General features: G+C 28.1%; 1 protein-coding gene across 5 annotated transcripts in view; it reads left to right on the top strand.

Annotated features, from left to right (window-relative positions):
- LOC145268451 (SWI/SNF-related matrix-associated actin-dependent regulator of chromatin subfamily B member 1-like) overlaps window positions 1-25,236 on the top strand; it is a 60,986-nt gene extending 35,750 nt beyond the window's left edge. For 3 of the 5 annotated variants that reach the window (XM_080124018.1, XM_080124021.1, XM_080124020.1), the window contains exons 9-10: window positions 22,779-22,931; window positions 24,887-25,236. In XM_080124018.1, coding sequence (XP_079980144.1) covers window positions 22,779-22,931; window positions 24,887-24,926 — 193 coding nt within the window. In that variant the 3' untranslated portion in view covers window positions 24,927-25,236. The remainder of the gene's footprint in view (window positions 1-22,778; window positions 22,932-24,886) is intronic. The other 2 variants (XM_080124022.1, XM_080124019.1) reach the window with 1 other exon arrangement.
- Window positions 25,237-26,383: the final 1,147 nt, after the last annotated feature.

Below are 26,383 nucleotides of genomic sequence, written 5' to 3'. Positions count from 1 at the left end.
TGAATGATCCCCTGTTTAAGTCCAGGTGTACCTCACCATTTTATTTTAATTTTTTCTTATTAATGAGTTCAATTTACGATAAAAGCAGAGGTACCATTTAAAATCACCACAAATCATTTCTTCATTTGCATATTTTAAAACTAAACATTAATCAAAAGTGACTTTTCCAGGGCATTCATTGTCAAGCCCAAATATGATGTGATATTGTAAACAAAGATGGAATTTGATGAAAAACATTTTTTTTTATGTTTTAATTTTTGTCGCAAATTAGTCCACCAGGCAAATTATTCCTCGTAATATATAATATTTAATAGACGATTGATTCTATAATATATATGTAATCTGCATAAATTAAAATATCATGTTTATGATTATAGTACATCCGGGCAACGCCAGGCGTCTGCCTAGTATGTATATATAAATTTAAATAAACATTGTTAAAAATAACAAATGCTTATAAGTATACCTCTTTTCAATTTTTCTAATGATCTTTTTTGTGTTAAAATCAAGTTAATGCATTTTTATTTGTATCAAAAATGATTGTGTCCAGATAAAATTGCATTACTTTAAACATTTTAAATGTTGTTACCGATGTCACACATATTATTGAGTTTTGAATCTAGGTACTTGTTGCGTTGCATCTAGGTGTATTGATGTGTCGTAGATGCAAAACTAAAATTATTAACATTACATATAAAACCAGTAACAATATTTTAAAATGCTTAACATAAAATTTTATCCTGTGATGCTAATTATGAGATCATAGAATTTAAATTAGCGCCTTTATTGGAACAGTGCAAGTTTGTTTTCTTGGCGCCTAACTGATTTCACATGTTCATTTGCGGCTGCCTTCTGAAATTCTCTTTTCTCCATCTTTTTTGTTCATTTGTTTTTGTCGACTAGACATGATTTAACAAAGAATCAAAAACGTTTGTGATACATATGGAACATAATTTTTTTTTTTTTTTCATTCTAACAAAATATATTCTAGGAAAATTGAAGAATTGTTACTTTTAACTTGGGTACATATTTCTCATCTGAACATCAAACATTTGAAAAAGAAAATATTTATAAAAACATGAAACCATGTGAATTATTTAAATCTTTTTGGACAATCTTTTGTTATGCTATTGATAAAAACAAATAACTTTTTATAAACAATTATTTATCAGATACATTTTTTTTTTCTATTGTGATTCTTTGCTTTTTAGTTGCCTTTCTCTAGCTGCTACCAGTTATTTGCACTTACATTTTTAGATAATGCTTTATTATGTACTAGCAGCGTGTTGGGATTGAATGATGATGAATGATTATTTTACACGCCCATATTTTTATCATCATCAAAATGGATGTAATCACCCATTTTTCAATCAAATCGATTGATTCCTCTAATTGGGGATCCATCGCGATGCATCTTCACATGCCTCTCGCACTGACTAAGTTCACAATATACTGTAGTTTACATTGCACTGTAGAGAATCTGCTATTCATTTCATAAATTATTTTTATATATAACTAGCAAGAATACCTGGCGTTGCCCAGGTCCACATGAAGTTCCATTTGGACACACACCTGCTATACTAAGGATATTGAGCACTCTTTTCATTATTATATCAACTTCATCGTGGGCAACGTTGATACCCCACAATTTCAAAAATAAAAAATGTTGTAATCTACTTAAAGAACAGATAAAGATACAAAAATGTAATCGTCAAAAAAAAAGTATGTGACCTCCCCACTAGATATTTCAGCAGAAGAGATACAAAGAGAAGCTATTCTCAAGATATTAAGCACTTTTTGATGACTATATACCAGTTTAAGCAAATTTCTTTAATGCTGTAAAAGTCTGTAAAAATAAAACAAACTGAAAATAATTCAGTTTTAAAAGAAACAAAGTAGAAACAGGTGGGTGCTCAGCATTGCCCGTGCACTGAGAAAAAAACGTCCTCCTCCAAATTTTGATTACTGTTAAAAAATTTACAAAAACCAACGCAACTTTAAAAGTGATACAAATCGCACATAATTGCAACCAGGACTTCATAATGTAATGGTCTGTGCACACTATCATAGTCTGGTTGGAGATGTGAATCATAAATGCAGCAAAACATGTGTCTATAGATAACTGTTTTATAAGTAAAAAAAATATATGTTTTAAATAAATATTATTTTAAAACCTACAGATACAGGGGTTTCAGACTTATGTTCTCATTGGTGTAGGAAATGATAATTACTGCCAGTTGGAGAATTCAAAACAGTCACAATGTCGTCCTTCCCACTGTAGGTTGGTATTCAACCTGTAATTAGTATGGGAATTAAGAGAATTTAAGTTCTATTAATACTAACTAGCGAGACCTCATTCATATGTAATATATTGATGTTGGTATTCTGTAGATGTTCAGTGTACCTAAAGACGCTCTGATATTATTGTAGCTTTTTTGTTAAAACTGCAAAAGTATTTATCTAAGCTAGCATGGATGCCTCAGTAAAGCCCGGTCGTAAAGTACGCTTTTTAAAATTTTTTTAATTCTTGCAGATTTCATATATATTATTATAGAGTTAATTTTCTATCGATTTTTATATATCATAAAGTTGCAATTTAAAAAATAAAAAAAATATATCTATATGACTTGGGTGCATTAGCTTGAATCAAAACCGAAATAAAAACTTATGGAAAATATATATATATATATATATATATATATATATATATATATAACTTGAGAGTTCCTTCAGCCATAACCGAAACCAAGACTTGTGAAGAATTCTTAGTAAAATTATTTATGAAAAAAAATAAATGACTTAAGTGCCATCAGCTATAATCGAAACTGAAACCAAAACTTATGAAGAATTTATTTATTTAAATTATTTATGACAAGAAATGAAAGTACATAACAATTAAACGACCCAGATGTAAGCGTGACACAGAAAATAACACACGCTATCGTATTAATATATAGATTAGCTGTGTATAAACAGTAAATGGTTAGATAGTATTCAATGACATGTTGGAATGTTGTGTTGCGTTAGAAATGACCACTTATTATTGATCCTCTTAAGAGGGCTCATCTGATAATAAACACTGCTGGAGAGCCATGTGATAAAATACTGTTTTGTTTTTAAATCTCCAAAACAGTTTTTTATAGTAAACAAATGACGATCCCTATAATAATATTATGACTAGTGTTGATTCTTGAAAATAAAACTAATGCAGTGATTATTGCAAGGGATTAAATTGACTTACAAGCAAAGGAATTTTCCAACGAAGGGCTTGGGACTAAAAAAAATTTTTTTTTTTTTTTTTTTTTTTTTTTTCATATCGTTTTCAAGGTTTAAAAACAAAATTTTGCGACTATACATATTATAGCACATCACTCAATAAATCCTCAGCTTAACTAATAAGACAATAGTTTTAGTTAAAATTCAACTTTATTCATTGACATAGTTTCCGTCTAGGGGGATACACGGATGCTAATGTTTCTCTAACAATTCGACGTAGAACACGTTTTTGACCTCTGTTTTCAATATCACTTCTTCATTGGAGCAAAATAACTTCCCCATGTTGTGATTAACTTGTGACATTGTGCATTGTATTTGTGAAAAAGCACAGTTTTCTTTTTCATTTGTGATTTTTTTTTTTCTTTCTTCAAACACCAATAATGCAATATACTGTTCACTATTGATGTAACATAATCATTACATGTCAACTCTTGGGACCCATACGTTGTATGCAAACATCACAAGGAAACAAAGACATGACTCCCTTTTTCTTTAGTTGAAGCAAGACATTTATTTACAGGTACTTTTCAGAGTAATGCCTTGTCTCTTGTTCAAAAGTCTTCTCGTATTCCAATGTGCTTAACAAGGCTCTGTCTTTATTGGGCCATGTTTAGGACACATCTTTTCCTGATATTCTTAGGCATATATGTAACATGTCTCTCTCTCTATCTAGGAAGAAAAGATTATAAAAAAGAAAAACGTGTCTCAAGAAAGATAAAACTAGACATGTTACACGCGTAGCTTGATAGCAGCAAGGAAAGACGTGTCCTAAACATGGCCAGACAAAAACAAAATACCACATTGCAGAGTCTTGTTAAGCATATTAGAGTATAAGAAGACTTTTGAACAAGAGACAAGGCATTAATTTTGAAAGTACCTGTAAATGTCTGTTTTTTTTAAATGAAAAAAAAGAGCAAGTTAAATTCTTTCCTTGCGACTGTCTGCATACGTGTGAGGTCCGAGTGTGAATATTTTACGGCTACATTACAAGAAGTATGAATGAGACATGTTCAACTTGCTGCAGACATTACTGCAGGTAGTGATTATGACAAATTATGAAAATCTTGTCAGATGTAGAGGTGTTTGCAAAAGATAATTTGTTTCAAGCTGTTTCTGTACAGTGAGCTGAATCTGGGAAAGTATTTGAAATGCAAAAAAAAATAAAAGTGGATATCCTGGAGAATCGCAATGCAGAAAATAAAATGAATTTTAACACTTAGGAGGAATTGCATCAGGAATCGATGAGAGTACCTGATTGCTTCAGGTAGGTTGTTAACTGGGCTGAAAAAGTCATGGGATATTAATATTTTATTTTTATTTATTTATTTTATTTTTTATTTTTTTTCGGGATGGGGTACTATTGTTATCTACAATGTGTGTGTGTGTATACATAATAACTTTTTATGAATATATTATTTACACTTATTATCTGGTTTGGGTTTATTTTCTCCTTCTTCCCTCTCTCCTCCACCCTATCCCTCTTCTCTTTTCTATTTCCCTTGTACCAAGCACTTCACTATCCTTCCTCCCCTCTGTAGGACAGAGTTGGATTTTTCTCAATTCTCACTTTTTTTTTTTTTTTTTCAAAGTACACCTCTTTTATTTTAAGCCTTGCTTCACAAACACTTTTTAACGCCTCTTTTTTTTTTTTTTTTTTTTCCTTTTTTTTTCCTTTTTATTATATATATTTGGGATTTTTTTTTTTTAATTTTGTCTTTTTCTTTCAATATTTACGAATAAGTGAAAAAGTTTGTTACAAACAATGAAAACAGTCTTATCAATTTTTAAATTGGCTCATTTGTGGGCAGGTGAGATATCACCACCAGTCATAAAAACTTAGAATCTCAGAACATTTCCATAAAATGGCATTGGTCGGCGTCATACTGATGCTTACTTGGATTTCTTTAGATTTATGATTCATTTATTTATTTGCACTGTTTTTCTTGTATTCAGTTGTGATTTTTGTTGTCTGTTAATGTTTCTTCGCTAATCAAATCGAATCTGCTGATTTTTAACCATTTTTATAAAATAACAAATGCTTATTCATAGCTGGACATAAGCAAGCACCTTGTGGAACGAAATATGAGACTTTATTGTAGAAATAAAAATCAGTTGTTGAAGACAATAGAAAAAAATATAACTGCAGTTTTTAAATTTTAATTAAGGGTTTGAGTCACGTGATTTACAACTCTAATGAAAGAAAAGGGGAGGGAGTAATAAAGATATATTTGGGGTAGTGGACAAGAGAAGGAGTGCAAGAAGTTAAGCAGATGAGTTGGTGAGTAACAGAACAAAAAATAGATGAAGGAAAGGGTGAGAAGAGATAGGAGTAGGGTATGAGGAAGAGTTTAGCATAGTCAATACTAATGTGTGGTGAAATAAAAAAAAAACGATAAGAAAGATAAGTTACTTAGAAAATATGACATGTCTCTAAGGTGATGAATGATTTGAAAACATTATATATCATTGTATTATAATTAATACTTAATTTTAGTAATCTTGATAAAACTTGTTATATATATTGCTTGTGGATGGTATTCTTAGAGGATATATAAATAAAATGTCTCCATGGATAACAAGAAAAATTATATATTGTGATTTTTATCATTCTCAAAAATATTTAAAATTCCATAAGAAAAAAATGAAAAATAAATCACACAAAATGAAAATATTAAATATTTTGTAGTTGTAGTATTTACTAAGATGACTAAAATATGCAATTTTACATATTAAATAAAATTTTAAATTCTGATAATTTTTTAATCATTTTTGAAATGCACTCAAATTTTAAGTGTTTATGACTTTTTTTTTTTTTTACAATACGAAGCTACAAAATTGGCCTGTATAAAAAAAAATAAGATTTGTTTTTTTGTTGTTTTTCATATCAGTCTGATTGGAAATAAGTACCTGACATTTTTGCCTTAAACCTTTTTGAAAATTTGAATATTTAAATTTAACAATTGCATAATTTTGATTTATGATAATCATAAATTTATACCAAGTAGTTGTACATTTTGTTTCTTTTTTTGATTTTTTAAAAAAATAATTTTAAGACCTAGTGTATATTCAACATCCCAATTTTGCTGGCAATTAAAAGGGACTGCTTTAGCTCAACACCATATCTAATATCAATCAAGTTATACTTTGTCAAAAGTAAAAAAAACATTGTTTTTTTCAAATTTACTTAATCTTAAAGTAGCTTCTTTTTCTTTTTCCCTTTTTTCTTTTCTTGTTTTGTTTTCTCTTTTTTCTTTTTCCTTTCTTTTCTTGCTTTGTTTATCTTTTTTTTTTTTTTTTTTACATTAAAATCATGGTATTCTATACTACAGGTCATTTCACGTCACAGTTCAGAAGCATGAATTTAGATCTATTTCTTTTCAGATTTTTTGAATGAAATTAAATCAACTATATTTGCAAATAAATTGAATAACATTCTGACCTATATCTGAGCATAACAAGATGCATTGAAAAGTAATTGTAAAATATTTCTGTCGCTCACATCTTTTGAATGGACACCTTAACTACTTTGTTTGTTTGTATTAACCTTATCAGTTTCCACAATCAATAATACATATCCTTAAAAATCTCCCCAAATCAAACATTTGTCAAGGTCTTCAGTCGTGTTTCTTGTCTGTGCCATGAACTGGCCTGTGATATAAAAATGGCATGTTAAAAATACAAATTTTTTATAAGGTACATACAAAAAAGATCTTTTCTGTGTTAAAAAAAAAATTGCAGTTTTATTTTGACAAAGGTTATTTAATCAAAACACAAAATTATTAATTTGAAATTTTTCAAATTAATGAATTATTTTTCATGCTAAGAATTATGTTTATTTCAAAATAATTATTTTAAACTTAAAGCAGCTTGTTTAGACAAGTTATCAATTAATAAAGCTGAAAAGATGCATGTGCAAAAAAATTGATGATTTTGGAACGAATACATTTCAGGTGAAAACATCACATAAAGTTCATGTTGAAATTAGTATAAATTCCAAAATGTATTAAAAATGATCCAGCAGAAGTTGTGCTAGGTCTAATTTTGAAAAAAATTCATCCACAATAAATGTCCCAACATTGTATTTTAAAATGTCAAATCTTGAATTGAATGCAAGGGAGATAAGTCAATTCTGTTAAAAATGATTGAAGTTACATCTTCTGGATTTTGAGAACTCTGCCACACTGAAACATGCAATAAAAACTTTATAAATAAAAAAACTCATTTTTTTTTTTTTTCTTTTTTTTTCTACGGGTTCATTTTAATGTTTTCTCCAGAAATACATTTGTTTCAAAATCCATTATTTTGCGCGCGCACACACACACACACACACACACACACACACACACATACACACTGGTGAAGTTTATTTTTGCTTAAATTAATTTCCATATTTTTGCTTTATTTTATTTATTTATTCATATTTTTTTTTATTGAAGCTGATATTCTCGGGCATAAATTTATTTTTCACTTCATTTACAATTGGGTTTAATTCTCTTAATTTCTGTGGACGGGATCATCATGTGTGTATGGTAAAACACAATTGAAGAAAGACAATGCACAGCTTTGATAAACAAATAATTTAATGAAGCAAAATCGGAGTAGATAAAGAGAAACAATACATAAAATAAACATCGTTTGATAGAAATTTATGTTAAGTTTCATGTTATTGTATGAATTTACATTGTGAGATAATTCACAATGTTATCCTCTCTACCCAACTTGTTGGCAGCCAGCTGAGGATCAGGACAACAATTATCAAGGCGGTAGAATCAAAAGTGATTGACCGCCTTGCAAAGCTTGTTCAGATCCATGGTGCATCGGCTGGTATCACATGTTGTTTAGGCCAAGAAAGAAATCAGCTTGGCCTAATGATAGTGAACACTGTTGCAACAATAACACGAATTTAGTGAAATCGTTGCAGATCCAATAATGTTTCTAAAAGATATTTTATGGATAATTAAAAATTCAGAATTTTCCAAATTAAAAATTGTGTTGTGTGTGCTTGTGCAATATAATTCAATAAATGCATTTCAAGTAAAAACGCCATCACATATTTGCATATTAAATTGAAGTTAGTAAAATGATCAAGTAGGAAAAACAAAGAAGTAAAAATAAAATTTATCAAATTATAGTTTTATCATAGTTAGTTAATGTTGCGGACTTAAAATCCAGGGGAGGTAACTGCAGTCTATAATTGACAAAATAATTGTAATTCTTGAAAATTTGTCCTCAAGATAGAAAATGGTGGATCACTATCTGCTTCTTGTAAAAAAAAAAAAATAGTTCTAGCAGATCCTCTACACAATCATTTTTATAAATTTTTGGAATTTATATTAATTTCGACATTACACGTAAGTACATAAGTGTTTTTACCTAGAATTTTTTTTTTTTATCCTATTATAATGCACAAGCACCGTTTTTTTTTTTGTTTTTTTTTTATAATAAATATAAATTTTCAAGGAGTTTTAACTGGGGGCAGGGAATTCACATTCTGAGTCAATTTAAAAATACATTTTTTTCCCCCCTTATATTTCAAAAAGGTATGATCTTCAAGTGATATAAAATATGGTGTCATACTAAAGCTGTTATCAGCATAACTGTGGTATTGACGGTACATTAGATCCTTTTTTTTTATTATTATAACGGATAATTATTTAAATTGTTTAATTTTGTTACAAATATGTTAAAGTGATCTTAATTTTTTAATCCTAAACAGTAAATTATTTTTTGTTGCTTGTCTAATATTGTTTTTTGTTTTGTTTTTTATTTATTCAAATCACCCCCATCCCACCCACTCCCCTCCACCCCTCCCCAAAACACAAATTTCTAAAACGTATATTTGCATGCAACAAAATGTCAAATTTATATCTTTCTGCATACACACCTGCTATCCAACAAGTATTTATGAAATTTAGGAGATTTTGTTTTAAAAGGTTCAGATAAACTTATCTGATTTTATTTATTTTCTCCAGCTCTTTTGAACACTTAGCCCAGTTTAATTATGCTTAACCAACAGAAGGAACAGTGTCTTATAGTTTGGTTTTTTTTTTTTGTTTTTTTTTTTTTCTCCTTGTGTTTCTCCTCATTGCTTCTTTCATTGTTGAAGGATTCTCAAAACTTAGTTTATTTTGTTTTTCTGACTTCTCCATGCATGTCTTAGTTTCACTCTTATCAACCACTGTATAGTGTATTGACTTGCAAATTCTTTTGTTTTTTATTATTTTGAAAATATACTCTTTTTTTTTTGTTCTCTAAAACGTTTCCCTTCAAATAAAGGGAAGTAACACTTTATTGACGAATACAGTATTGCGTCTTTTTTTGATAGTGTCCATATGAAAATAATTCCAACTTCTGAGCAAAATATTTTCTAGAAGGAATCCAATCAAATTACATTTTGTTTTAAATAATTGCAGCGATACAGAAACAATGACTTAAAATCGTTTTTTTTGTTTTTTGTTTTTTTTTTTTGACAAAAGTTATTGATGACAAAAATCAAGAAGCAGACTAACTTTACTTTATATGTTAGATTTATATATCTCCATTCAAATCGGCGGTGATACCTTTGCAGATTATGGAAGCGGTTAGCCCATTGGATATTCCTTATTGGACATATTGTGTTCACTAATATCATTAAGAAATTTATCCTCAGTTATAAGTTTAAAAAAAAAAAAAAAACATTAACTAACGGCCTTTAACCTTATCCAAGGCTGTGTCCACATTTTTTGGCAATTTATGATAAGTAGCTGGAAAAAGCTGATGCAAACGCTGTCAGACAATAAATTCAAAATGTTGAAAAAAAAGCTTTAACACAAGACTTAAATTATGAAATAATTTTTTTTTTTTTTTTTTTTTTTTTCCAAAGTATATTAAAAAAAATTGTTTTAGCAAATGTTTCAAAGAAATGTTTTTTATTTTGCTTTTCTTTTTTTTTTTTGGGGGGGGAGGGGTTTAGACAAAAACATGGGCACATCTATGAATGAAATTTCAATTTAAAAGTTTTTTTTTTTTTTTTTTTTTTTTTTTCCTATTAATAAAAACTTGTCTGCTAATTGGCCAATTGCATTTGGTTTTTCCGTGTACTTTTCTGGAAGACACCAGCACAACCTTGGGTCAAGCTCTGGATCAGTACCAAAAAAATGAAAAAGCAAGCAACTTATGTTCAACTTATCATATGTAATGAACCACTTACAAATGGGTAATATTTTGAAAAATAAATTACGAAATCATATTCCCCACTACTAGTTTAGTGATATTAGACTAGGCTAGTGTTCTAGAAAGATGGAGAAAATCAGGTTCTTTTAGTCATTTTCCCCACTAAAAAAAAAAAAAAAAAAATTTTTATTTTTTTTTTTTTTTTTTTTCATAATTGCTTGTAGGATATACAGATACAATAAAATATGAAAGCACCTCACAAAAATACGATCATTATCATCATTCATATATATTTTTTGTTGTTAGGTTTTTTTGTTTTTTTTTTGGATTTTATCTATGTGGATAAATGGTCAAATTAGGTGGTTGTAAATTTTGTTTCTTCAATATGTTGGTCATTTTAAGATTTTAAACTTCCTTTTTCTCAGTTATTTTTTTTTCTTTTTTGTTCTTTCAGTTTCAATATTCAATTGCATAAGATCTTATTTTATTTAATCTGTGTTTTCTTTTCTTTTCTTTTTTTATTCACCTACCTGGCATTGCTTAGGTTTTACTTGAATTTTTTTGTTTGTTTTCCTTTTTTCTTTTTAAATAGAATCTTGGAAGCTTAATTGAGCAAAATTTTATTGAACCTATAATTGAGATATAAATGTTGCAAAATAACATTGCATTTGCATCAGCATTTGTAAAAATTATTGGGTGTAAAATTTGCATCAGTATTTGTAAAAATTATTGGGTGTAAAATTTGCATCAGTATTTGTAAAAATTATTGGGTGTAAAAAGTTTCCAAAACATTCAACCTTTTAATTGCTAAGAATTTTAAAGCCGGTTTTCAAAGATTTGTTGTTTGACAGTTGAAAGGATTTGGAAAGCATTTAAAATTTTCAAAGGTCACAAAGTAATTCAAGTATTTTGTTTTTTTTATATTAAGACTAAAATGTTTGACTTATTTACTAATTAATAAATGCATTCTGGTAGATTTAATTTTTTTTTTTAAATAGGATTTTTTTGTTTTGTGCTATTTTTATTTTTCCAATAAATAATTGCATAATACTAATAATAATAATAATAATAATAAAATACTAGCGGGACCTATGGAAATTCTGCAGGAGATTCATACATATGTAATATATTGATGCTGGCATTCTGTAGATGTTCAGTGTAAATGGAGATTCTCTGATATTATTGTAGCTTTTTTGTTAAAACTGCAAAATTATTTATCTAAGCTAGCATGAATGCCTGGTAAAGTCCGGTTGTAAAGTACGTTTAAATATACTTTAATTCTTGCAGATTTCATATATATTATTATAGAGTTAATGTTTTATCAATTTTTATGTTATAAATTTGCGATTTCAGAAATAAAAAATATATATCCATATATCTTGGGTGCATTAGCTTGAATCGAAACTGAAATAAAAACTTATGAAAAAAAAAATATATAAACTTGAGTTCCTTCAGCCATAACTGAAACTAAAACTTATGAAGAATTCTTGATAAAATTATTTATGCCAAGAAATAGAAGAACATAACAATTAAATGACCCGTAAGTGTGACACACAAAAGAAAACACGCTATCGTATTAATATATATATTAGTCGCATATAGACATGAAGCACACACATAAACACAAGAACTGTACTACACTTTTATCAATATAGAAATTAGTTTTTTAATCTAATTACGTTGTAGATTTTGTTATGCAGGTGAACAGTTAAAAAGTATGAAAAAATTTAACGTTGAACTTGCATGCTATTGATTTTTAAGATGCACACTAAAAATAGCACAAGTGAATAATTAGGAAGAAAAATGGCACAAAGCAAGAATACAGAAAAATGGCACAAAGCAAGAATACAGAAAAACGAAGTAATAAATATCTTTTCTGTGAAGATGAATTAGTGTAGTTGACAACAGTGGTTTGATTATCAAACAGAGCATACAGCAAATACATATATTAGCTTCCCTCAGTCTTGACAGACTATGGATACCCACTGTAAGGCTGCCTGCGCATGGATTTTTTTTCTCGTAAGAGTTGTGCAATCTCCAGTCATACTACTCTTAAGTCAGCATTGTTAAAACCAGTGGCAAGTGTACGTGCAGGACGACTGAAAACAATGTTGAGATAAGCGGAGAGCACATACAGCACCTAGAATTCCCAAATGGTCACCCATCTGGTACTTGCCAGACTCAACATTGCTTAACTTCGGTGATCTGTGTCAACGTGATTATAACTATATATATATATATATATATGCGTTTTATTTTTTATTACCGTATCTTTCTGTTAAGTTACATTATTGTTTCGGCTACACTGCCTTTTTTTTTGGCCGTCTGTAGCGTCCTCATATACAAACATTATTGGCTATATACGTGCATGCATGTTTCTGATTTAAATTTGGTTTTAAAAGAAGATTAGGCCTGAAGACACTGTTTTTCTAAAGGAATTGCATTAGAAACATGTCTGCACATATGTAGTCAATGATATTTGTATACATTAATATACTATATTTACACTCTGCACGTTTTGGCAAACAGTTCAGTGGATTTACATGTAGGAAACTATCATGATACAATTAGTAGTGTGTTATAAGCCTTGTACATATCTGTTCTGTGTTAAAGATGATTGATTACCCACTTTCCGACTGGTTAATGACTGAACAACATGGAAATGTTTTAGTTAAATCTTGGATGTAAGCATTCTGGGGGTGGGAAGATTGATGCCAGCTAGACTTAAAGTTAGTAGTAGTATAAGGAGAGGTTTGGGGGGGGGGGTAGTGGACTGTTGCCACCGGACTTAGTTATTGATAGGGTTAAGAAATATAAACACACACACACACACACACACACACACTTAATCTACCTTAACAAAAAAAAATTCTTCTTATATGCCCTTAAAAAGCTATTTTATTAGACAGTGGCCCAAAAATAAGCGATCATTTTATGTTAGGTTTATTTACATTCTAAAGTGATCATGTTGTTGTTTTTTTTTTCAGAGCATACACAAGTAATCACCTAATAAGATTTGATTTTTATTTAAGAGGGAAAAAATTCGCGGCTACGAATTCACTTTACTTTAAAAAACATGGATATAATTCTTTTTTATTTGACAAACCTTTTTATATTATCCCTTTATGTATTGTATCCCAGACTCTGAGAAATTTAATATGAAATTTTCATATTTTTTTATTGTCCTCTTGTGCAATTTTTGTTACTTAAATTCATTGGTTTGAATAGCTATCACAAACTGGTCTACATAACTTTCACGAGTAAACTTTGTTAAAATAATAAAATTTAAACCTTCTTTTACACAAAAAAGAGTTTTAATTAGGTTTTGGAGTTTGTTGGCCTTAGAATTGTTGGTATATGCTCTCAACAGTTTTTTTTTTTACTTTTAGATGTTTGTACAAAATTTGTTTTCTTAAAAAAAATTAAAAGTATTTCTTCAAAATGTAGGTAACTGCTTAAACAAAATATATTTTGAAGTATTATAACCAGTACTATCGTTTTAATCAATCAAAAGGAGAAGACAGATCAGTGACAAGAATTCCTATTCAAAAGTTTCATTGTTTAGAGCAAAATTTACTTATTTTTAACAAAAATATTTTTATGTCAGATTTTGCGAAATATTTTGCCCTATTTATGTATTTATTTTTTACAGGGTCCAAATAGTTTTTTATTATTATTGAAGTATTAACTTAAAATAAATTAATTCCATCTTTATGATGCCATGAATTTTAATACTTGATAATTGAAAACCCTTATTAGACATTCAAACTAATAACTCTATTTCACATTTAAAATTTTTTGAAAAAGCTATATAAAAATACAATTTCATAAAATTTTAACACTAAAAAGACAAAACCACCAACTATCAAAAGCGTGACATACAATATTCCTGATTAAATAATTTTTTTTCAAAACTTATAAATTGTAATTTCAGATTATTTGAAGCCTTCATTTTTTTTATCCTATTATATATATTAAACAGTGTAATGACAAATGAAAATATTTTTCCATGAAAACTTCTGAAAAAAAGATGAGAACTGGTGAATGTTAATTCATACTAAACACCTAAAACTCGTTTTTATTTACCTTTTTACTAAAATGTAAAAAACGTTTTTAAATAATGAACTGCTTTAAATAAACCCAACGTTGATTTTATTTAGTTTTTAAACTAATGTATTTTTATTTTATTTACTCGCTTCCTTTCGTTTTTCGCTCCATTTTTATTTTCTCCGTTTCTTTTTTTTTTTTTTCTATTTTTTTTCATTTTCTTTTTTTTCATTATCTTTTTTTTCATTATCCTTTTTTTCATTATCCTTTTTTTTCATTATCTTTTTTTTTATTATCTTTTTTTTCATTATCTTTTTTTCATTATCTTTTTTTCATTATCTTTTTTTCATTATCTTTTTTTCATTATCTTTTTTCATTATCTTTTTTTCATTATCTTTTTTTTCCATTTTCTTTTTTTTTCCATTTTCTTTTTTTTTCCATTTTCTTTTTTTTTTCCATTTTCTTTTTTTTTCACATTTTCTTTTTTTTCCATTTTCTTTTTTTTTTTCCATTTTCTTTTTTTTTCCATTTTCTTTTTTTTTTCCATTTTCTTTTTTTTTTCCATTTTCTTTTTTTTCCATTTTCTTTTTTTTCCATTTTCTTTTTTTTCCATTTTCTTTTTTTGCCATTTTCTTTTTTTTTGCCATTTTCTTTTTTTTTGCCATTTTCTTTTTTTTCCCATTTTCTTTTTTTTCCCATTTTCTTTTTTTTTTCCATTTTCTTTTTTTTTTCCATTTTCTTTTTTTTTCCATTTTCTTTTTTTTTTTCCATTTTCTTTTTTTTTTTCCATTTTCTTTTTTTTTTCCATTTACTTTTTTTTTTCCATTTTCTTTTTTTTTTCCATTTTTTTCTGTTACCATTTTTTCTTTTACTATTTTTCTTTTGTTTTACATTTTTTCTTCCCCCCCCCCATTTCGTTTTTTCCATTTTTTTTCTTTTTTTTTCGCTCTTTTTTGTTTTTCCTTATTTTGTTTTCCCTTTCATTTATTTCCCCTTTTTCATTTTTTTTTTTTTCATTTTTCTTTTCCACTCTCCTCTTTTCCGTTTTTTCCCTGCCTTTCCTAGTAGATAAAAGATCCGCATTTTTCCTTTTGTTCTTTTTTCATTATTTCCTACGAAAAATCTTGGAAACACTGTTTTAATACAATCATTAATTTGTTCTGCTTCGACTTGTTGAACCCATTAATGATAGTATTCAAATGTTCTAAGCCTTTATGTTTATATAAACTTGTATCAAGAAAATTGTTTAATTTCCTGCAACAAATATTTTGCTAATCACACTCAAAACCCGATAGACCGCCTCTAAATTTGATGTCCCTTTGACACTTCCTTCTCATGAAGAAAGTCGCTCCAACCTGCATATGGTGAATGCCATGCAACAAACAAATATTTTGCTATTTTTAAGCATCTCAATATGGTTTCCAGTATTTCTATAACTAATCGTCATAAAATAGGGATGAACAATGAAAGTGAAAACAATTTGTTTTATAGCAAAAAAAAAAAACATAATCAGGAAATAATAATCAATCAAATAAAACAAATAATTTATAAAAACATCTACCAAAAAAACAAATAATCTATGAAAAAAATAATCTACTAAAAAAACAAATAATCTATGAAAAAAATAATCTACCAAAAAAACAAATAATCTATGAAAAAAATAATCTACCAAAAAAACAAATAATCTATGAAAAAAATAATCTACTAAAAAAGTAAATAATTTGTTAAAAAAAGTAATAATCTACCAAAAAAACAAATAATTTATGAAAAAAATAATCTACTAAAAAAGTAAATAATTTGTTAAAAAAAGTAATAATCTACCAAAAAAACAAATAATTTATGAAAAAAATAATCTACCAAAAAAACAAATAATTTATGAAAAAAATAATCTACCAAAAAAACAAATAATCTATGAAAAAAATAATCTACGAAAAAAGTAAATAATTTGTTAAAAAAAGTAATAATCTACAAAAAAAACAAATAATTTATGAAAAAAATAATCTACTAAAAAAGTAAATAATTTTTTAAAAAGAGTAATAATCTACCAAAAAAACAAATAATCTATGAAAAAAATAATCTACTAAAAAAGTAAATAATTTGTTAAAAAAAGTAATAATCTACCAAAAAAACAAATAATTTATGAAAAAAATAATCTACTAAAAAAGTAAATAATTTGTTAAAAAAAAGTAATAATCTACCAAAAAAACAAATAATCTATGAAAAAAATAATCTACTAAAAAAGTAAATAATTTGTTAAAAAAAAGTAATAATCTACCAAAAAAACAAATAATCTATGAAAAAGATAATCTACTAAAAAAGTAAATAATTTGTTAAAAAAAGTAATAATCTACCAAAAAAACAAATAATTTATGAAAAAAATAATCTACTAAAAAAGTAAATAATTTGTTAAAAAAAAGTAATAATCTACCAAAAAAAACAAATAATCTATGAAAAAAATAATCTACTAAAAAAGTAAATAATTTGTTAAAAAAAAGTAATAATCTACCAAAAAAACAAATAATCTATGAAAAAAATAATCTACTAAAAAAGTAAATAATTTGTTAAAAAAAAGTAATAATCTACCAAAAAAACAAATAATCTATGAAAAAAATAATCTACTAAAAAAGTAAATAATTTGTTAAAAAAAGTAATAATCTACCAAAAAAACAAATAATTTATGAAAAAAATAATCTACTAAAAAAGTAAATAATTTGTTAAAAAAAGTAATAATCTACCAAAAAAACAAATAATTTATGAAAAAAATAATCTACTAAAAAAGTAAATAATTTGTTAAAAAAAAGTAATAATCTACCAAAAAAACAAATAATTTATGAAAAAAATAATCTACCAAAAAAACAAATAATCTATGAAAAAAATAATCTACGAAAAAAGTAAATAATTTGTTAAAAAAAGTAATAATCTACCAAAAAAACAAATAATTTATGAAAAAAATAATCTACTAAAAAAAGTAAATAATTTTTTAAAAAGAGTAATAATCTACCAAAAAAACAAATAATCTATGAAAAAAATAATCTACTAAAAAAGTAAATAATTTGTTAAAAAAAAGTAATAATCTACCAAAAAAACAAATAATCTATGAAAAAAATAATCTACTAAAAAAGTAAATAATTTGTTAAAAAAAGTAATAATCTACCAAAAAAACGAATAATCTATGAAAAAAATAATCTACCAAAAAAACAAATAATTTATGAAAAAAATAATCTACTAAAAAAGTAAATAATTTGTTAAAAAAAGTAATAATCTACCAAAAAAACAAATAATTTATGAAAAAAATAATCTACTAAAAAAGTAAATAATTTGTTAAAAAAAGTAATAATCTACCAAAAAAACAAATAATTTATGAAAAAAATAATCTACTAAAAAAGTAAATAATTTGTTAAAAAAAGTAATAATCTACCAAAAAAACAAATAATTTATGAAAAAAATAATCTACTAAAAAAGTAAATAATTTGTTAAAAAAAAGTAATAATCTACCAAAAAAACAAATAATCTATGAAAAAAATAATCTACTAAAAAGTAAATAATTTGTTAAAAAAAGTAATAATCTACTAAAAAAAAAAAGAAAGCAAAACAATTTGATCTAAATGAGATTTTCAGTGTTTTTTAATGAATGAATTTCAATATAGAATATTTTTATTTTTAAAAATATACTTAGATTTAATCGTATTCAATTTTTAAAGTCATTTTATTTTATGTCACAAAAAGTTAATTTGTGTTGCTGCAATTGCATACAAAAGTGAGTAAAAATCAAGGGCAACTTTAAGGCTCCGTTTTCGTTTGCTATTACAGCAAGATGTAGGGGTGGATGTCATTCATTTCCTAAATTGCTTCACTTACCCTTGATCCTAACTTTATAAGGTTGAATGTTTAGCAAAGTGCATCAAGTATGTTTTCAAGTTTTCGATATTACTCTATTAAGAACTGAATGCCGATCTCTTACCTGTTCATAAACTCTAAGAATTATTCAAAGTGAACTGTAATGATGGGTTTAGCGATTTTAATTTTCTTTAAAGGAGCATGAAATAGTATGTTTTTGATTATGTTGAAGTATGAAGGGGTGGCTGACCTGTTTCACTTTATAAGGTCACCCATAAAGAAAAAAGATTTATGCACCACCAAATTTTTTTACACCCAATATTCATTAGATTTAAGCCATCTTTGTCTTCTGATTGAGATCAAAGTGTGCTATCTGTTCTGCCCTTGGTCAGAGAAGGAGAGATCCTTCTTGCCTGGAGCAATTTTATTTTTGTCCCATCCAAGGAACTGGATATCCCCCACATAAAAAAAAAATGACTTCTGTCTAAATCTGCCCCATGTAAAGTAGATAGTGGCATAAAAATTGAGCAAATATTCCTCATTAAAAATCCCATTATAGAAACTTCACAAAACCAAAACTTAGCACTTCTGTATCCTACAAATGAAAAAAAAATAGTGAATACCTACATAATTATCAGGTTTCCAATAGTAACATATCCAAAGATTACAAAAAATAAGGTGGAAAAATAATTATTAATGAAAAAAAGAGATAAGTTGACAGGGGAGATAAGTTCTGTTGCTCATGTCACATGGCGAACGTAATTCAAAATGTCGGACAAAATTTATTCCCCATATAAACTTTATCGAAAACAGTTTTTCATGAATAATTATTTTTCTGCCTTATCGTTATTCATAATTTTTGGATATGTTACTATTTGCAACATGACAATTTCGTAGGTACCATTTGTTTTACTTGACATTCAATATTTTTTGCTTTTGATAGAAGTAGTGTAAATTAAAAAAAAAAAAAAGAAAAGAATTGTCATAAAAGTAATAAAATCGAAATTGGATAAATATCTGATTACATGATGGGTGAAATGAAATCTCTAAGCAGGAAAACTTTTTCACTACTTTTATGTCCTCTTACAAAGATTAAATGCAAGTTAACATACTACTAAACTTTGGGTCTTGAATCCTTAATCCAATTTTTATCAAAATCCATTATATGATTTTGATTCTAAATATCTAAAATTTAATGCTTAAGTATAAGGGGTCTTCTTTTTTTTCTTTTCTTTTTTACATAGGCGTCACCACTTATCAAGGCCGACAGGCCACTCAAGGATAAGGGTTAAAGAGTGTAGAGTAGTCAAAAGGACAATATAGTAATCGATAGTAATGGAAGTTCAGTAAATTTGTTAACTTAAGTGGAACGGCTCATCAGAAACTTGTTCACGTTGGACTTGAAGACAACCATATTATAGACAGCTGGAAAGCAGGAAAACGGAAGACAATTCCACAGGCGTGCAGTTCTAAGAAAGAAGCTTTGATCATGGAATCTATGTTTAGGTTTAGGTACAGATAAAGAGTGGGGAAAATTATTGATAATGTTTTCAGCTAGTCTAGTGTTTCTTGTTAAAGTTTGGCGAGGGGGGACCATAGATTGAAGCTCAGTTGAACACTTTCCATGAAAATAACGATAAAGTATTTTTTTTCTTCTGGTCTTCAGGAGAAAATGAAATCAGGGAATTTTATTTAATTAATGTCTAACTATGGATTAAATTCAATGCAAATCTGATGTATTTGATTCTTTAAATGTGAGGTTTTATCCATAATCCTAAAATCCTTTAAAATACTAAAAAAAAAAAAAAGTTTTAAAAATTGTGAAATTCAGTGAATACAGTAGAACCTAGGGACACAGCATTAAAAATTAGCAACAAAATATAGTACAGTATATTATATACACACATATAATCAAATAACAAAATATAGTACAGTATATTATATACACACATATAATCAAATAACAAAATATAGTACAGTATATTATATACACACATATAATCAAATAACAAAATATAGTACAGTATATTATCCTTCTTAGTGACACTCAATATGGTTTCCGTTCTGCTAGATCTACAGCAGATGTCCTTACAGTTATATCGCATAGGATTAGCAAATCTCTCGACGGTGGCAATCTTTCTAGGGCAATTGCTCTTGACATATCTAAAGCCTTTGATAGGGTATGGCATAAAGGTTTACTTCATAAGATCGCTAGCTATGGTATAGCTGGAAAAGTCTTCTCAATTATTAAATCATTTCTTTCTGATAGATTCATAAGAGTAGTAGTTGAGGGGCAAAAATCAGAAGCTCACAATATTAATGCCGGTGTCCCTCAGGGATCCATCCTGGGCCCAACTCTTTTCCTGATCTACATTAATGATCTTCCAAATCATATCCTTACATCATTTGTAGACATTTATGCTGACGACACTACCATTTATGGTACCACATCTAAGACAGTAAACGAGCAAGTTCTCTCCAATTCTCTCTCCTCTGATCTTGAGCACGTAGTACAATGGGGAAAGGAGTGGCTGGTTACTTTTAATGCATCTAAAACCAAGCTTCTCTCTTTACATCATCAACATTCTAATCCACATTTGTCATCAATTGAAATGAATGGCTCTCGTCTTCAGGAGGCCTCAAGTTTTGACAAGCTTCTGGGCTTGACCATTACTCCTGATCTTAAATGGAACACGTATATCAAATCTGTTGCCAAGGCCGCTGGAAAAATGGTGGGATCTTTCTATCGATCCAGTAGATATCTCACTGCTGATGCTATTCTCTATCTATATAAGAGCCAGGTACGCCCAAGGATGGAATACTGTTGCCACATCTGGGCAGGAGCTGCTAGAAAGAACTTGTCCTGCCTTGATAGAGTTCAAAATAGACTTCGTAGCCTCGTAGGAGATGTCCTTTTCTCCTCCTTGCAACCTCTATCTCACAGAAGAGATGTTGCGAGTTTGTCTCTGATGTATCGTTATTTTCATGGAAAGTGTTCAACTGAGCTTCAATCTATGGTCCCCCCTCGCCAAACTTTCACAAGAAACACTCGTCTAGCTGTAAACACTATCAATAATTTCCCCCACTCTTTATCTGTGCCTAAACCTAAACGTAGATTCCATGAACAAAGCTTCTTTCTTAGAACTGCACGCCTGTGGAATTGTCTTCCGTTTTCCTGCTTTCCGGCTGACTACAATATGGTTTTGTTCAAGTCTAAAGTAAATAAGTTCTTGATGAGCCGTTCCATATAAGTTATTAAATTTACCAAATTTTCATTACTAATGATTACTATATTGACCAACTTCTACTGTACACTCTTTAACCCTTATCCTTGAGTGGCCTCTGGGCCTTGATAATGTGGTGATGCCTTTGTAAAAAAAAAAAAAAAAAAAAAAAAAAAACATATAATCAAATAACAAAATATAGTACAGTATATTATATACACACATATAATCAAATAACAAAATATAGTACAGTATATTATATACACACATATAATCAAAATATAGTACAGTATATTATATACACACATATAATCAAAATATAGTACAGTATATTATATACACACATATAATCAAATAACAAAATATAGTACAGTATATTATATACACACATATAATCAAATAACATAAATAACACCATATGGTGGGGTAAATACCGTAACCAGAGGCCGGAAAAATATTGTATTCCGCATCATAACCTGAAAAAAACTATCCTACAGCCACCGTATCCTGGGGTTTTACTGTATATGATGTCTAATGATTTCTAAAGTCTATTAAATTTCTCCAAGACCTTAAATGTTTATTTAGGACTTTCACACCTTTTTTTTTTTTTTTTTTTTTTTTTTTTTACCTCCCTCCTTGCTTAAAACTAAATATAGACTATATTATAACATCTTACACATAGCAGCTTGGTTCTAAAACTCAATAGTGATTGGTTAATTAGTTTTCAGTTGAGTCCTGTGTAAAAAAAAAAAAAAATACAAATATACACATAACTTTTACAGTTCGGTTATTTGAAGGCGTGTCATAAATTATAACTTCTGCCGTTTCTTTCTACTAAATTTGTTTCCATTAACAGACATTTTTTTTTGTCTTTGCTTTTAAATCTTTTTATTGTTTTACTTTTCTTCCTTTTTTTTATATACTTTAGTGGCTGTTTCACCTTCTTCCATATTCATTGACTCATGTTTCTGGTAACTGTTTCTCTGGCTGTTTTAATGCATAGAGTAGAAAACACTAAAAAAAAAAAAGCTTAGTTTGCCATTGTTTTCTCTGATGTGGCGGTGTCGTCTTCTTTTTTTTTTTTAACTACTATTCTTTGTTGTCGTGTCGTCTTCTTCTTTTGTTGTTGGATCTAATCATCCACCATGTTTCGTCGATCGTGTCTTTCATCATGTCACCTCCAGAGGTCTTCACTACCGCACGCACTCTGACCCCTACATTCGTTGATATATTCACTTGCAGCCGTCAGTCTGTGTCTTTCAGCGAGGCACCTCTGCCAACGGTCGAAGTTGCCATACGTAATCAGAATGAAGCTGATCAATGGTGCCCGTTCCTGGAAACCCTTACCGATGCTGAGATGGAGAAGAAGATCAGAGACCAAGATCGTAATACAAGGCAAGTTTACCTTTTCATTATTCTGAACGTTATTGGAACGAGGCAGGAAGCATTAATATAATAATATTATTAATATAATATTATTATATTAATAATATAATATTATATTAATACAATAGACGCTCTAACTGACTATGGAATCTGAAACCATGTTAACTTTCAAAGCTTCAAAACACGGTACTTGTGCAGAATCTGAACCATGCTATTTTGTTTTTTGTTTTTTTTTTTTTTTTCTTAGATAGGATTCTCAAGTTAAATTCAACATTTACAGTTTTTTATTTATTAAATTATTAGGTGACGTACAGAATATTTTTTTTTATTAGGTGACGTACAGAATATTTTTTTTATTAGGTGACGTACAGAATATTTTTTTTTATTAGGTGACGTACAGAATATTTTTTTTATTAGGTGACGTACAGAATATTTTTTTTTATTAGGTGACGTACAGAATATTTTTTTTTATTAGGTGACGTACAGAATATTTTTTTTTATTAGGTGACGTACAGAATATTTTTTTTCCAAAAGAAAATTTCCCTCATGTAGCATATCTAAATGGATTTCCAAATAATAAAGTTATTATTTCAACGCCGTCTCTATTCTGAATAAGTACTCAGACTTTTTTTTATGAGGATTGATATTTTTTTTTATGAGGATTGATATTTTTTTTTTATGAGGATTGATTTTTTTTCTTTTTTTGATGAGGATTGATTTTTTTTTTTTTTTTTTTTTTTTGATGAGGATTGATTTTTTTTTTTTTTTATGAGGATTGATATTTTTTTTTTTTTTTTTGATGAGGATTGATATTTTTTTTTTCTGAGGATTGATATTTTTTTTTTATGAGGATTGATATTTTTTTTTTGATGAGGATTGATTTTTTTTTTTTTTTTGATGAGGATTGATTTTTTTTTTTTTTTTTTTTGATGAGGATTGATTTTTTTTTTTTTTTGATGAGGATTGATATTTTTTTTTTTTTTTTGATGAGGATTGATATTTTTTTTTTTTTTTTGATGAGGATTGATATTTTTTTGTTGTTTTTTATGAGGATTGATATTTTTTTTTTGATGAGGATTGATATTTTTTTTTTTTTTTGATGAGGATTGATATTTTTTTTTTTTTTGATGAGGATTGATATTTTTTTTTTTTGATGAGGATTGATATTTTTTTTTTTATGAGGATTGATATTTTTTTTTTTTTTTTTGATGAGGATTGATATTTTTTTTTTTTTTATGAGGATTGATATTTTTTTTTTTTTTTATGAGGATTGATATTTTTTTTTTATGAGGATTGATATTTTTTTTTTTTTTTTGATGAGGATTGATATTTTTTTTTTTTTTATGAGGATTGATTTTTTTTTTTTTTTTATGAGGATTGATATTTTTTTTTTATGAGGATTGATATTTTTTTTTTTTATGAGGATTGATATTTTTTTTTTATGAGGATTGATATTTTTTTTTTTTATGAGGATTGATATTTTTTTTTTCTGAGGATTGATATTTTTTTTTTCTGAGGATTGATATTTTTTTTTTGATGAGGATTGATATTTTGCATTATTTGAACTATTGTTCTCATCTTGGATGATATTCTTGCAGGATTTTGCCCAATGTAACCTCTGACTTTCTTCAGGTGTATCTTGTGGAATTTGGGAATATGTACAGAATTTCAAACAGAACACTATTTAATGCACAGAGGTAGCATGCTCTCGTTCTGTCAGCCATGAGCAGGTAGAAGTCTTAAGTTATTCGCAATTGTATTCTTTGATTGCTGCATTAAGGACTTTCAACCTTCAAAAGAAGACGATCACTTACAACTGATTATTACTTAGCATTTTTATCAATTCAATCCTCTACATGTGTGTTTGCATGTGTACATGAATATATGTGTACACGAATACGTGTTTTAAATTAATAATTTTAGCTTGTAATTTTTTCCCCTTTTTTTTTTTTTTTCTTTTTTAGGAGAATGAGACGACTTGCCAATACCGCACCATCTTGGTGATGTAAACTGGCTATAAGAACACCAACTCCTGAATATATTCCGACAGTGTATTTTTCACTCTGTGTATATGTATGTGTGATTGTGTGTGTGTAAGGGAGATGAGTGGACGGATGGATGGATGCTGACATTAATCTGCCAAAAAATTAAAGAAATGGATTTTGCTTTTATGGAAAAGAAAAAGGAAAGAAAATTTCAGTGGAATTTGGACATTTCATGATTCATCTCATTTTTCATTAACTTTTTATTCGTATATCATCAACGGTTATATCAAAATTAAAATGTGTATTTAAATAAAATTTCATTTATTCAATAATTTTTTGTTTTTATTTTTAATATTTTGAGGGGTGGGGGGATATGTCACAGTGTATGCAAGTACTTTTTTTCTTTCTTTTTTTTTCTCTTCTTTTACATAGGCGGCACCACTTATCAAGGCCAAGAGGCCACTCGAGGATAAGAGTGTAAGGTACAGAATTGGACAATATAGTAATCGCTAGTAATGGAAATCTGGTAAATTTGTTAAATTATATGGAACAGCTCATCAAAAACTTGTTTACGTTAGACTTGAAGACAACCATATTGTAGTCAGCTGGAAAGCAGAAAAGCGGAAGACAATTCCATAGGCGTGCAGTTCTAATAAAGAAGCTTTGCTCATGGAATCTACGTTTGGGTTTAGGTACATATAAAGAGTGGGGGAAATTATTGATAGTGATTTCTGCTTGATGGGTGTTTCTTGTGAAAGTTTGGTGAGGGGGGGGGGCAGAGATTGGAGCTCAGTCGAGCACTTGCCATGAAAATAACAATACAGCAGAGACAAACTCGCAACATCTCTTCTGTGGGATAGAGGTTGCAGGGAAGAGAAAAGGACATCTATGAGGCTACAAAGTCTATTTTGAACTCTATCAAGGCAGGATAAGTCCTTTCTAGCAGCTCCTACCCAGATGTGGCAACAGTACTCCATCCTTGGACGTACCTGGCTCTTATATAGATAGAGAATTGCATCAACAGTGAGATATCTACTGGATTGATAGGATTTCACCATTTAGAAAAGTAGACAGGATTATTTTAGGAGGGTGGACAACCATGCTGGTAAGCAGTTAAAGCAACTTGGCATCAGTATCAGTCCTATAAGTGGTTGGTTTTCAACTGTGGAATTGGGATTGGCTGGCCATGTCATGTGACTTAGCTCAGAGTGGGCAAAAGTGGACTGTGTGATGGTTAGAGAAAATGTACTTGCTTGGTAGGAAGCCAACTAAATCTAACAAGGGGATAACCACTATAAATACTAGTGAGTGGGGGGGGTAAACATGCTAGAATGACAAACAAGTTTCTAAACAGATGTAAAGCCTCATAAATGAACCATGTGTGATATCCTTGGCATCTTACAAAGATTAAATGCAAGTTAACATACTACTAAACTTTGGGTCTTGAATCCTTAATCCAATTTTTATCAAAATCTA

The sequence above is a fragment of the Euprymna scolopes genome, chromosome 43, assembly GCF_053919585.1.
Source record: "Euprymna scolopes isolate OS-2025 chromosome 43, ASM5391958v1, whole genome shotgun sequence".
NCBI classification, from domain to species: domain Eukaryota; kingdom Metazoa; phylum Mollusca; class Cephalopoda; order Sepiida; family Sepiolidae; genus Euprymna; species Euprymna scolopes.
This window is presented reverse-complemented; position numbering and strand designations above follow the sequence as displayed.